Source organism: Antrostomus carolinensis, unplaced genomic scaffold (assembly GCF_000700745.2).
Source record: "Antrostomus carolinensis isolate BGI_N321 unplaced genomic scaffold, ASM70074v2 scaffold32006, whole genome shotgun sequence".
Lineage (NCBI taxonomy): Eukaryota > Metazoa > Chordata > Aves > Caprimulgiformes > Caprimulgidae > Antrostomus > Antrostomus carolinensis.
In genome coordinates this window covers 63,687-76,498 of record NW_010320380.1, presented here as the reverse complement: position 1 = coordinate 76,498, position 12,812 = coordinate 63,687, and the positions used below count along the sequence as shown (strand labels likewise).

Genomic DNA, 12,812 nt, shown 5'->3' with positions numbered 1-12,812 from the left:
CGGGTGAAAAACTAGGCGTTACTGTTATTTCATGGACAGCCTCCTCCGCATAATAAAGGTACCTCTGAAGGAGGAAATTCATTATTACTGGTTTCTAAGTGTGCCTAGGTAAATTTTACTATGAGAAAAATAGCCATTATTCCATTATTTCTGTTCTTTTGCACCAAAGCAAATAAGTCAAGTGGCTTATGAAACTGGCCACATCACTGAGATGGAGAGGACATATTGCATTTTGACAAGAGTTTAACATTGTTTTATTTACACTTTCATTGCTAGGGGCAATGGGACAGAAGTCTATTTACCAAATACTCTTCCTGGTGCAATAAGTTATGGGATTTCTCAATTAGCACATGGAGCTTATGTATAAAAGACAAGAGGTTAAGCAACACTGTAGTGCCCAGTGGGCCATCTGGTGAACATTAGGACTATCAATAAATCACGAAAGCACCAGTTCATCAAGAAAATTCCATTTCAAACCACTGACGGGAAGAAAAAAAAAAAAGGAAAAAACTCACAAAATTGGTATTTTCATCTCTTATAAAAACAGGAGCATTAAATAACTTTAATCTAATTTCAATTGTTTTATTGGTTCTCTTCTGATGACCACATGGCTTCTTCCCATACTGAATGTTTAGCCCTTTGTCTTGCACACAAAAGCATTATGAAATAACTTGGTGCATCATCACAGGAGAAGCTCATCTCTTTCCTCTTAGTCTTTCTCTTCACCATGGGTGATAACATAACAGAGGTTCTTATAGTCAAGATTACCAGAGACATCTGGAGGGAAAGCAGCAAACATCTGGTTGATCTGCCAAGCAAACAGGAGATGAGTGTTACAAACGTAGGACTGTGGGACAGCAACCTGTACTGCTTTTCATTTACAGCCTAGTTCAGCTCCCTTCTGCCTTGATCCGTTAACCACTATGCAAAATTTTTCCTTAGCTTCAGTAAAATTGAACTAGGAATTAGGAAACAACTAGTTAATACAGTTCTGCTAGAATCCCAACAAGTTCCCTGTCAAAAAGAGCTGCCCCTGAAATCCAGGTAAGCCCTGGCCAAATAATGCACTACAGTCTGCACTCCAGTTTGTTCTTGCCACGAACCAACGCCACTCAACCTCCTCTTCTGAAAATAAAGCCCCTCTAAATTCCTCCCAGCCAGCAGAATCCATGTTCAGTCTCATACAAACCACAAAGTTAGTACCTCGTTTCAGAACTCATTTCAGATTTCAAAAAAAATAACTCTCAGAGAAATGGAAACCAGATCACAGTCCCCACCCAAACCCACTTGAACTGTAGTAAATTCATTGTCCAGCTCACCATAGAAAGAACAGCAAGAGATAGGCCATGCTTACACTTGGATGGCAGTCCAAAGAATCTGTTTGACTTTGATTTAGCCATGGAGCTATTCAGAAGAGATGCTTTGAATTGTTCCTAATTGCTAGAGCTGGCATCACCCTTCTCACAGTCTGGATTTCAGCTGAATTCATGCATTTAAAGAGGGGCAAATACTTATTACTGAATAGTAGCTGGAGATAGATTCCTATTTTGAATAAAGAAGGTCCTTACCTCTTCTTGACTGAACCGGTCTGCCTGTGTCATAAGCATTTCTTTGATGCTGTTCAAATAAAATGAAATAACCTGATTAAAGGGTGATAATGGCACATGACAATTCAGATGGCAAGATCCCTCCTGAAGTTGCACGAAAGAAAATCTGTGTGACCGCATAAATTAGAGCTGTTAATCCTCACATGATATTGTAAAAGATTTTCTGTGGGCACCCATCAGTGTCAATGCCTCGCTCTGCCAACTTATTTTGCTTTTGTGACATTTTATAGAGGTTTAAAATTGTTTAAGGTTATTACTGTAATTGAAATACAGCAATTTTGTATGCTTATCTTAACCTAAAATGGTAGGTTTTCTCACTTGATGTTTAAAATTTGGATCACTTAACAAAACCAAAAGAGAGAATATTTTCTGTAAAATCTGAGGATGAAAGGAACAGAACATGAAATGAGAAAGAGGACTTGAAAGAGAACTCCAACAGCTATTCCAAATCATCATCTGAGAATCCCTTTATTTGCATGCAGTTCCCAGAGGAGACTGTGAAACTGCATGAGACCTGTTGTATTTCACGGTACAATGTCTTGTTGGAGTTACAGCACTGTAACAACGAGCTTATCCCACACACAATCTGCATCCTATGCAATTACATCAAAGAGAATATTTTTGGGACAGACCCTCAGCTGATTTACCCTGGGTTTTCAAACTCACTGTGGGAAGTTAGTCGAGCACGTAAATTTTTTTACCTAAGTTTATAGGTGAATAGAAAAGCCAAGAAGAATGATTAGTGTTTCTAGTCTAACCCCTTTAGAGAAAATGTCTTTATATTTCACCCAGTTACTAATGTACTGAGAGCAATACACGCACAATGTGCTAGAACATCCACCAGTATGAACTCAGTTATATGATATAAACATCCCTTTCACTTGCACTAGTGATTTCCCCTTCCTGTAGAATTCCTATATTAATTTCAAAGAGTTTGCATTCATACTGAAGAGGCAGAGTTGTCTCCTTTTGTTACTTTCTGCTCTTTAAAGTGAATATTTATTTCTGTTTTTTAAAGTGAATATTTAAAACTATTTATAATAGAAATCATGCCTGCACAGGAACACTTCCATAAGAGCAAAATTCACCTACTGTGGATGCAGATGTTCAGGCAAAATAGTAAAACTTCTCTTCCTGCTTCACACAGAATCACAGAATCATAGAATGTCAGGGATTGGAAGGGACCTCGAAAGATCATCTAGTCCAACCCCCCTGCATCTTGAGTGACAAAAGTCACACAGATAGAAGTGTAGTTTTGATGCCAAAGCTACAACTGTACTTCCTCATTTCTCTGACACACATATTTTTTTTCCAGTAAAAGGCTACAACAAAGACATATCCCAATTTGCATAAGAGGCATATATACTTCTGAATCTCTTTCTTGTTGATGTGAAGTGCTCGTTTGGAAGGACAGAGAGAGAAAACTGAAAAAAAGAAGTTTCTGGGTAATGAATAAGGAACTTACCCACAAGGTTAGGAGTGAAAATATTGCTATTTTTGATTTCTTATTAGGCCATTTGTTATGTGACTGCGTTTTTTTAAGCTGGATTCTCAAATGATCAGTGAGTGCATGATTCGAGAGATCATTGTTATCAGCATAAATTGATTATTGGATATACGTACACTGGGGCAAACGGCATTAGCAAATGTAAATAGGAAGCGTGAATCAGGAAGGAGCTTGGTGAATAGAAGGAAGCATTTACAGCAATTTTGTCAGAAGTTACAAATAAACTTCATCACAAACAGGGCTGAATTCAAAAGAGATCTAGGCACTATGTGTCTTCTATTCACATGCTTAAAGTATTTAGGGGAAAATAAAAGATCAAACATCTAATTACAATATTCTGATGCACAGCCCAGTAGGCTCTGGCACACTCATAAGGAAGGAGGACTGAGTTAAGGGTCTGTGCACATTTTCCATTATTTATTTCACAGAGAAACAAACACTCACAGTTTCCAAAGCTAGAGATTAGGCACTTCTTTCTTTGTGAATCTTGTTTTCTTTTTTAAAGACTATTTGCTTCTTAAAAAAAAAATAAAAAAATCAAAGTCTTCTTTGCAAAAAAGAATATCCATTTGCCTTGACCTGAGAGTCTAAATGTTATCTCTTGTCCTGGCTGACATCAGTTCCTTCTACAGTTACAAATACTTTGTTGCATTCCTATATTTTCAAAACCTTTTAAAAATTATCTGTAAAATCTCTGGAGCATTTTGGTTTTCCACTGGGTTTGCCCTTTCTACTGTGCTGTCTTGAAGAAAAAGAGGTGAGTTGAAATGAGCAGTGCTCTACAGCTATGCTGGGAAACATCACAAGCTCAGCCAAGCTAATCTCCAATGGTCCAGAATGCATGTCAACTCCTTGGTCCATTTTCATCTGGTACAAATCTGCAAAGTTTTGTTGGCATCAGCATTAGACACAGTTGATGCCGGCCTGACTCAACTTATCCAATGAACGGCATTTAGGACTGAATCATCTAACCTTTCCAAACTCTATGCCAGTTTATACCAGCTAAGAATCTGACCTAAAGCATTTTCTCTTTTCGACGTCATGCTATAGGAAGGATTTTATGCGTGGTAAAACGATGCGGACAAACAAAGTCTGTCATTGAATTTGGAAGTAAGTTATAAACTCCTGCAGCTTCTGGAAAGGTTAGAAGACTCCATCCCAGCTACCATCAGATGGACTAAGTGAGTCATTTCCAGACTAGAGGTGAAAACACGCAGAGGGAAGAGACATAAAAATCCCCAGAAGGATGTTAACTCCATGAACATAAAAAGAAGTTCTGATGAAAAGGTCAACGTGGCTGGTTTTGGAGAGAAACATTCCAGGATTTTTTAATATGGAGAAATATTATTTATTAACATTAACTGTCATATTGAAATGGCTGTATGAGCCAACATAAAAATTATTTCAAAGCCTTCAAATGTCTAAATTTTGGAAGCATATGAATAGAAGTTAAACCTCAAAGCCATTCATGGAATTGATTTAATGGTTTGTTCTGTAATGATCAACATTACCCTCGGGTCTAATAAGTAAACATTATGCTCTGTTGTGGTGATGAACTAAAACAATTGTCTAATGTTAGCAGTGCAGTGGGGGTGGGGACAAGGTTGACCTTTTCCATCAAGGAAAAATAAAAGTATTTCTCTCTCATCTTCATTTTGGAGTGGGATACTGCATTCCTAATTTGCCCCAAACTCCAACTGGCTTCCAGCATCCAAGGAATGTAGAACTGGACATAGGGTGGCAAGCTGCAGATTTTGTATGCAGTATATTGTTACAGATAGTGGTGGGAAGTGCAACATTTCATGGGTTTTGTATTATCAGAAGGTTGTCTTTCATGGTTGTGATTTCACTACCGTGTGATCTGGCCTATTTGGCAACAGGCTGCATTTAATTGTGATTGTTTGAGTCACTTCTGATGTATTTCTGACTGTTCTTCCCAAGCTGTTTGGATAATATTAATCCCAAAATAATCAAGATGACTGTTAACCCTCTGTTCCTTCTGATTGTTTGCTACCCTCGTGTTTTAATTAATTTGGAAGTTCTTCAGTGAAAAGACTGTCTCTTTGCTTTTATTTTGTATATTGCTTACCATAGGAGAACTCTCATACCCACTGGCGCACTGTCATAGAAAAGCATGTTGGTAATGAAAAGAAATTTTGTACATGAATTTTGTATTTTCAACTAACTTTCCTGAGACGTTGATAATTGCAGATAATGTCATGGAAAACTCCACCTTAGAGGTTCTGGTAAGATGTTTAGTTTTCATTTACCTTATCACAACATTAACAGAATTAATTGATGCAAATACAATTTTGTAACTCATGGTTCCCTAATAAATTTCTTATACATACTATGCCTTATAAAATCTACCTGAAATGGCTGCTGCAGTAAAAGTGTAGATCCCAAATTCACCAAAGAATTTAAGCATATACATAAATCTAGGCACATAAAGCATTTCATTGGAGCCATAGGTCAGACCTCCTCATCCACTGACCTGATTTGATATCATTTATCTCACTTACCTGAAGGTCTGCTTACACCGCTCTAGCACTGCAATCATTTACATTTGCGTAATTAGCACTTAAAGTCTTTTTACCTTGCTTTGTTGGTGTAACAGGTTATGAATACAAATTAGTCCCACCTTCTTATTTTACAAATAGCCATCTTGACAACAATTGCCATATTATCAATAGTACTATTTGGTTTGGCTCCCACTGTATTTAGTGGAATTTTACAGGAAATTGTTGTAGAAGCAGAAGGCTCAGACAGTAAACATATAACAAGGAAAATGTCCTCACTAAAACCACGTCCCGGAGTTAATTAAATTGATCACTTTTTTTTAAAAGGCTTTCCCATTTCAGTTGAGCACTCTGAGAGTAAGGCACTAGACATTCATTTAAATTTTGCATATGGAGTTAATCTACAAAGAATCATGTGTTGATTTATATCCAGACCTTCAAAAAAGGCTATCTAATGGCCTACATGTGATTATATTTCCGTTGCCTCTTGCAATGTCTGAAGACAATAACATCTCTTTTTAGTATACAAATACATTCATACAATAGTCCAGTCTTTTAAGTCTGGCTTACAAAGCTAAATGTTTCTCTGCCTGACAGTTTCTCTGTCTCTTAAAATATTGTAAAAAAAAAAAAAATCTTTTAAGCAGTTCTTTAAACTTGTGCAATTATTGTTATAATTATTATTATTATTATTTTAAAAGGATTTGAAATAAACTTACTAGTCTGCCTTTATGTGGCCTTTTCCTTCTGGGTCGAAAATCTTAAAAGCGTTCAGAATGGTTTCTTCTGGGTCCGTGCCTAAAATTAATGAAATATAATTTAGAAGCCTGGATGTATTTCTATAGCTGCTGAATACTTGCTAAGTAATTGGATCCACTTGAAAACAGGGCAAAATGGAGAATTCTGCAGTTGTAGGTTTGAACACAAAGGTTCCTTAAGTCGGCAGCATTTGTCATGTCAGATAAACAACAGAGGTGAATAGTTCAATGCTCAGAAGCTTAAAAATAATAACTCATACCTATTCTGTGTCTGCAGGAGAGAAAACTTCCAGGAACTGGTCTCCAATATCAGTACCCAGAGGATTAGTGGCTTTCAGAAATGAAAATATAACAAACTGTTTCCCTCACTGGCTTCCTTTACTCTTGTGCTGTACGTTCCTTGTAAAAACACTTTTTGATGTTACTTGTTCTTCACTATATAGAGAATAGGTTATTTCCCTCAGTAAAGGAAATAGAGCTCAACATAAAATCAGAATGTCACTGGAATGCAATGGAAACAGGATGATCAATGTAAAACAATGACCTGCACTTAAGTTCTGTAGTGCACTTCCACTTAAGTAACTCTTGGTATAGAAAAAGGATGGTTTAAAGCACTAGACTATGGCTCCAAGATTTTGCTTCTGCTCTTAGCTGGGCCACAGACTTTTGGTATTACTTTAATTTTCCTGCTCCTCTGTTCCCAGCAGTAAAATGATAGTAATAGTCTTGCTTTTCTTCCATCCTTTATCTGTCCCATCTATTTAGACTGGAAAAAATTTGGGTCAGGGACTAGCTCTCACAGTGCCTTAATCTTGGCTGGGGTTTCTGACTATTCTGTAATAGTGCAGATTCTGAGTATACTCACAGTCAGTTTCAACCCACACCAAAGGATATGCTACATACTGTTTCTGACTATTCCCCGTTATTTGAAATATTACAGTAGTATAAATAATACAAATCATTATTTATAACTGTAGGAAACCAAATTACAAGCAGGTAGACCGACCTATGGACAAATGAAGCTACTTGGGATGCTGAAATCTTGAAAGTGTGATTAAAAGAAGGTAGTAACAGGAAGAAGTGCAGATTCAAAGTTTGTTTCAAAGTCTGGCAGAGATAGAACCAGAATAGAATCCAGTCAAGGTTCCTTGCTCTAATAACTACTTATGCTCCTGATACCTTCTTAGTTTCCTTTATTTAAAAGGGTTCACAAGGATTAGTAGTAGTATTGTAGTGGATATAATAGTGAATAAACCTGAGGCTGTATGGCCTCCTTCTTGTCACATACCGGCCTTGTATATTTTTTTGCCGAGCCGTAGGCAGCGTATTCGAACTGCAATGAATATGATCAATACAAAGAGCAGTGGTATTTAATGAGTGTTTTGATTGTCCCATGAAGAGAAACGTCTTCCAGCTCTGAGGAAAAGTCTGCATTCTAAGTAGTCACCACTGTGTGGGGGATTTTTTTTCCTTACTGTGTTTTACATTTTCTACTCTGTCATATCCTTGGACTTTGGCTTTGAAGAGAAGCAATGCAGCAGGCATTCTTTATTGATTAGCTGGTAAATAAAGAGGTTTCTTTGATGTGCAGCATCTCTGTTTTCTGTACAAATTGTATTATTCTGACTCCCTGTAGAAACAGCTCCATGTGGTTGGCATTAACATAAACTGAGTTTTGTTAGCTGTTCATCTGGCATCATAATCTCAATATACAAAGCTAAAGCTCGTTCTGAAATCCCAGCTTCCCCTTTATGACAGAAATCAATTATAGCACAACAAATTTTACTTAGAAAGCACCTTTCACCAAATCCTCTGAGTGGTACTTAGCTAATAAAGAGTGTTGCAAAATTGCCATATCCACTTCCTCTAGCCCTTTCTCCCTTTCTAATTGCACTACAAAGGCTCTTCATCCCAATTAGTTTTGATTGGGAATGTGCAGTCTTTTGGCTCTGCTTCCTTTGCATGACAAACCCAACCAGAAGGGCATGACAAGCACAGCTGTGATTTTCCCTTCACCAAATGGAAATTAAAAAAACCTCCTCCTCTGCTAGTAGCCAACAGGAAACCTGCAGACAAGAGGGGTATGCTTTACCATTCACCTTCCTGTGCTGGCTCTGGTTTTAGGGCACACAATTGGCAGGGCCAGACTCTGCCAGCTTCAGCAATCGTAAGAGACAAGAGGGAAGAAGGGAAAGGAAGAAGAGCTCATTTCCATGCTCTGTGTGATCACAAACAGACAGGAATGGGTAAGCAGGGCACTCCACAAGAAATTGTGACATATCCCAGAAGGAAGATTATGGTGAAGAGCACTACCTACACTGCAAGATGACATCTGGAATGTAATGGTGGTGGTGCTACTGCAAGCAAGACAGATTGATGTCTGAGTAATAAAATCCCCTCCTCAGTGTCAGTCTACAGCCTTCTCCATCACCTCTTACACTTCCCAGGCATGCTGTGTTCCTTAGCAATAGTGTATTTCTTTGAGAACTACATATATTCATTCTTTCTTTCAGACCTCTCTATTTTCTATTCCAATTGTAGAAAGCCCTGCACTGAAATGGTACTCAGCAATAAAAAGCCAGAGTCCAGCAGCAATACAATAAATGTTTTTCAGAAGATGGGATCAGATTTTTCCTTTTCTCTGTCCATTAGTTATTCTAACAAACGTCTGGAATGTGCTTGGCTAAGGCCAACCTTGCTTTGAAGGTCAAGGCTTTCACCTATCTCTAATGCATATAGGAAGATGACTAGAGGTTTCTCTTGGCCTCACATTCCCTCTCTTGCAGTTTGTAGCCATTAACAGTATAAGAGATATGACTAAATTACTAGCTCCCACAACAAATTTAGTACCCATGTTTTCTGAATTCCCTACAGTGATTCCCATATATTCTGTGGCAATGGGGAAAATCCCTCTCCTTTATCATTGTAAATCCACTGAGATTAAATTATCTCCATTTACCAACTCTTAGTCATTAAGAGTTATTCAGCAAAATCTTCATCCAATGGCAAAACCACTATTTACCTCAAGTGGAACCAAAACTGGGCCACTGGGTTACAACTAATATAGAAAATGAGGGAAGGGCATATTGCTCCTTCATGCAAGGATGATGCAGAGGTCACGTTTGCATAACAAGCCAAAGGAGTGCAGAAAGTTTTTTTCTAGAAACACTGAAAATATTTTTAAACCAGCTAACTGGGAGTGATACCACTATAGCATGAACAACAGGAACCTACTGATGGTGAATAACTCATCTGCACTGTGCTCCAGGCTGCCATGATTTCATTACTTTCTGGACTTCAATATACCACTTTCATGTTAGCTTATGTAAGCTGAAATCACACCTTTGAATTGTCCTCTGGACCGTCCCTTAGCCTTTTCATACTTCAGCTCTGTCTGCAAAAATGGAGATCACTCCTTGCCTTTAAGCATTGTTCTGTGGATACATTATTATAATTTGCAAGGTGCTGAGATATTTCAGTGCTGAGGATCTTTGACAGATACCTCTCCAACTCCCCAAAGGTACTTACCTTTCAGCTTTTCCCCAAACATAGTAAGAAAGACAGTGAAGTTAATAGGACCTGGCGCCTCCTTCACCATGTCTTCAAGCTCTTCATTCTTGACATTCAGACGACCTGCAGCAGAGATCATTTTTCATAATAAATCACAAATTGTGTTTCAAAAAATGATTCCCATTCACCTCCTCCCACTGGGGAGCTCAGGGCTCTGTGCAACTTTGTTAATAACATGGTAGAACACAACTTCAGAATACCCTAGTGTAAAACAAATTGGCAGAGCTGGCTGAGATCAAAGGATGACTGAAGGAGTACGAAGGATAAACAATATGGATGTGACCAGCAGTGGACAAAAGAATGGGCACTTCCAAATAATTCTTTTTTTTTTTTTTTTTTTTTTTTTTTTTTTTTTACCTCAGGTGAAATATGGGCTCCACTGATAATATAGCAGAGTTCAAACTGACTGAAGTGAATCCAAGGTCTCAGTCTTTGCTCTCCTTCATCCCTTCCCCATCCTTATGCAGCCTATTGATGAGAATTTAGACCCTGGCGAACATACTCAAATTGACTGGTCATTTGCTGTGAGTGCACTTCACAGGCACTGAAGGGCTTCACTGAACAGGAAAGACACCAGAACTTGGCCCTAAGAAATAAATATTTCAGAGTAACAGTAGCTACAGGCCAAAGTTTACAAACCTCATTGTCACAATAAAGAGTTCAGGAGCTTCTGCTCTTTGCACTGACTCTGCTGGCGTCTGATTCCACCCCAGGGAGCACTAAAGATTCTTATCAAACTCTTTTTAATAAGATCCAGATGGCAAAAGCCCAAATGCCTACATCACTGTTCAAGCCTCAAACATTGTAACAAGGATACAACTCCAGGTTTGGGATCATGAACATTTTTCATTTTTCTTTTCCTTGGGAAGATTTTCTTTAATCTGCTTGATATTATCAGGATTGTGATGCGTGTGGAATGGACAATACCTAATCTCATGACATGCACATTCCACCCCATATAAATTCACAACAGCACAGAACCTCACATGAAGTCTTCCTACTTTTATGTGGGTAGAGGGGCAGCTAGTCCATGACAACAACATTAATTGGTAGATATTGCATGGCTCCTAGATGAAAAAGGTGCAGCCTGTGAAGCCTGGATTCAAAGGCAAATCAGAAATGCCTGGCATGGACCTCTGCTTGGGTGGGCTTCTTATAAAATAGTTGCAGGGGAGGGATCTGTGCCTTTGGAGAGTTGCCAGCTGTACAGCTCTGTTACACCCACCAGTGAGTCCCAGACAGACCTTCACTTCACTTCTGAAAAAGGCTGCTCAGGAGACTTTCCAGCTGGAGCTATGTAGAAAGATAGCAACTACCAAAGAGGAGGAAGATCAAACTGAACAGGTTTCCTTCTGCCTCCCATGTATCACGTTGCTTCCCCCACTGTAATTCTAACACAAACTTTTCTCATGTTCTTGAATTTTAAACTGCATTTCTTTTAAGTATTTAATTATTAATACCAGTTTACCTAGTGCAGCAAAGGTGTCTCTCAAGTCTGCTTTGTCAATAAAGCCATCCCTGTTCTGATCCATGATGGTAAAAGCCTGTTGGAAGAAAAAGGAAAATTTATTGCCATTGCCATGTTGCACTGGTCAGTGCTACAGTGACACGTACCAGTCCAGCGGGGCATTATATTCATGCTGTAAACAAGAATATTTCACTTCCTTTGATTCAGCCACATCATTGCATTTTCCTCACTTTCAACACATTACTGTATCTTGGCAAGGGGCTTAATTAAACCCACCCAAACTTCTTCTTACTAAATTAATGCTCAGTGCAGTGTGTAGCTGGGCTGAAGCCAATGCTGGCAGCTCCAGCCATTCAGGCCTTAACCCATAAAAGTTTGAATTAGGGAGGCTTTAGTTAGGGAGGATTTAGTCAGTGGTTACTCTGTGTGTTTTGTACCTTTCCGATACCTCATTGCTTTGTGCAGCTATCATATTCTGTAAAACATTTAATTACTGTAGATCAAGCTAAAGTAAATTTCTTCTGGGCCTCAAAATGATCCTTCAGAAAGAGATAGCTGAATTCTCAAAAGTACAAAGAAATGTAAGTTTCATAGTATTATTTACTCAAAGTTTGTTTCCCTTTCCAATAAACTGTATCCTTCAAAGTGTACTCTGTGCTCTGACTGACCTTGATATGTGGAACTTAAATACTTCTTGTCAGGCAAAATTTAAGTTTTGACAGAAAAAAAACAGTTATTTTTCTATTTTCAGCTGGCACTCTGCTCATTATTTACCAAGCCAGCTAACTGCCTGTCTATTTACTTAACTATTTGCATGTCTTGTCTATTTGCTGCCATCACACTTTTAATGTTTCATTGATTTTGAAAGATTTTAATGACCTGAAATTCCCCTGGTCATATTATAGGGAATATTAGTAGAACCAGGCATGCCCCTGAAGCTGTTTATCTGTCTGACTTGTACATCAATATGAGAGTGTATCTTTACAATGACCAGGAATTATTCTTTCTTTAGTATTATTATGAAAGTTGATGGTCTCCTGAGAATACAGGCAGTCCATTGCAGCTACAGTAACTTGCAGAGTTTTAAAGTCTACTGCTCTACAGGGTACACTTCTTTTCATGGTTGTATTATATCAACATATCTTCATGTAGTTTTACCTCCAGTTTCTCACAAAGCCTCACTGCTCACATTCCAGTTTGCCCATGTGATTACTTGCAGCATGCATGTTAATAACCCTTCATTCACCTGCCAAGCCATCACCTAATAAAAAATAAAGCCCAACTCTTCAGAGTTGCTTTCACTCCTTTTGGAAGGGCTTGATTTAAATGGTAATCCCCACAATTTGGAGGCAAAACAGAAGAAAATGTGAAGACCAAAGCAGA

At 38.3% G+C, this 12,812-nt stretch overlaps 1 protein-coding gene across 1 annotated transcript in view; it reads right to left on the bottom strand.

Annotated features, from left to right (window-relative positions):
• Window positions 1–278: 278 nt before the first annotated feature.
• Window positions 279–12,812, bottom strand: part of LOC104526199 (myosin regulatory light chain 2B, cardiac muscle isoform) — a 21,779-nt gene continuing 9,245 nt past the window's right edge. The window contains exons 3-7 of the mRNA XM_010169581.1: window positions 11,430–11,505; window positions 9,920–10,024; window positions 6,353–6,431; window positions 1,569–1,617; window positions 279–808 (exon numbers count right to left, since the gene is read on the bottom strand). Of these exons, the coding sequence (XP_010167883.1) occupies window positions 710–808; window positions 1,569–1,617; window positions 6,353–6,431; window positions 9,920–10,024; window positions 11,430–11,505 (408 nt within the window). The 3' untranslated portion in view covers window positions 279–709. The remainder of the gene's footprint in view (window positions 809–1,568; window positions 1,618–6,352; window positions 6,432–9,919; window positions 10,025–11,429; window positions 11,506–12,812) is intronic.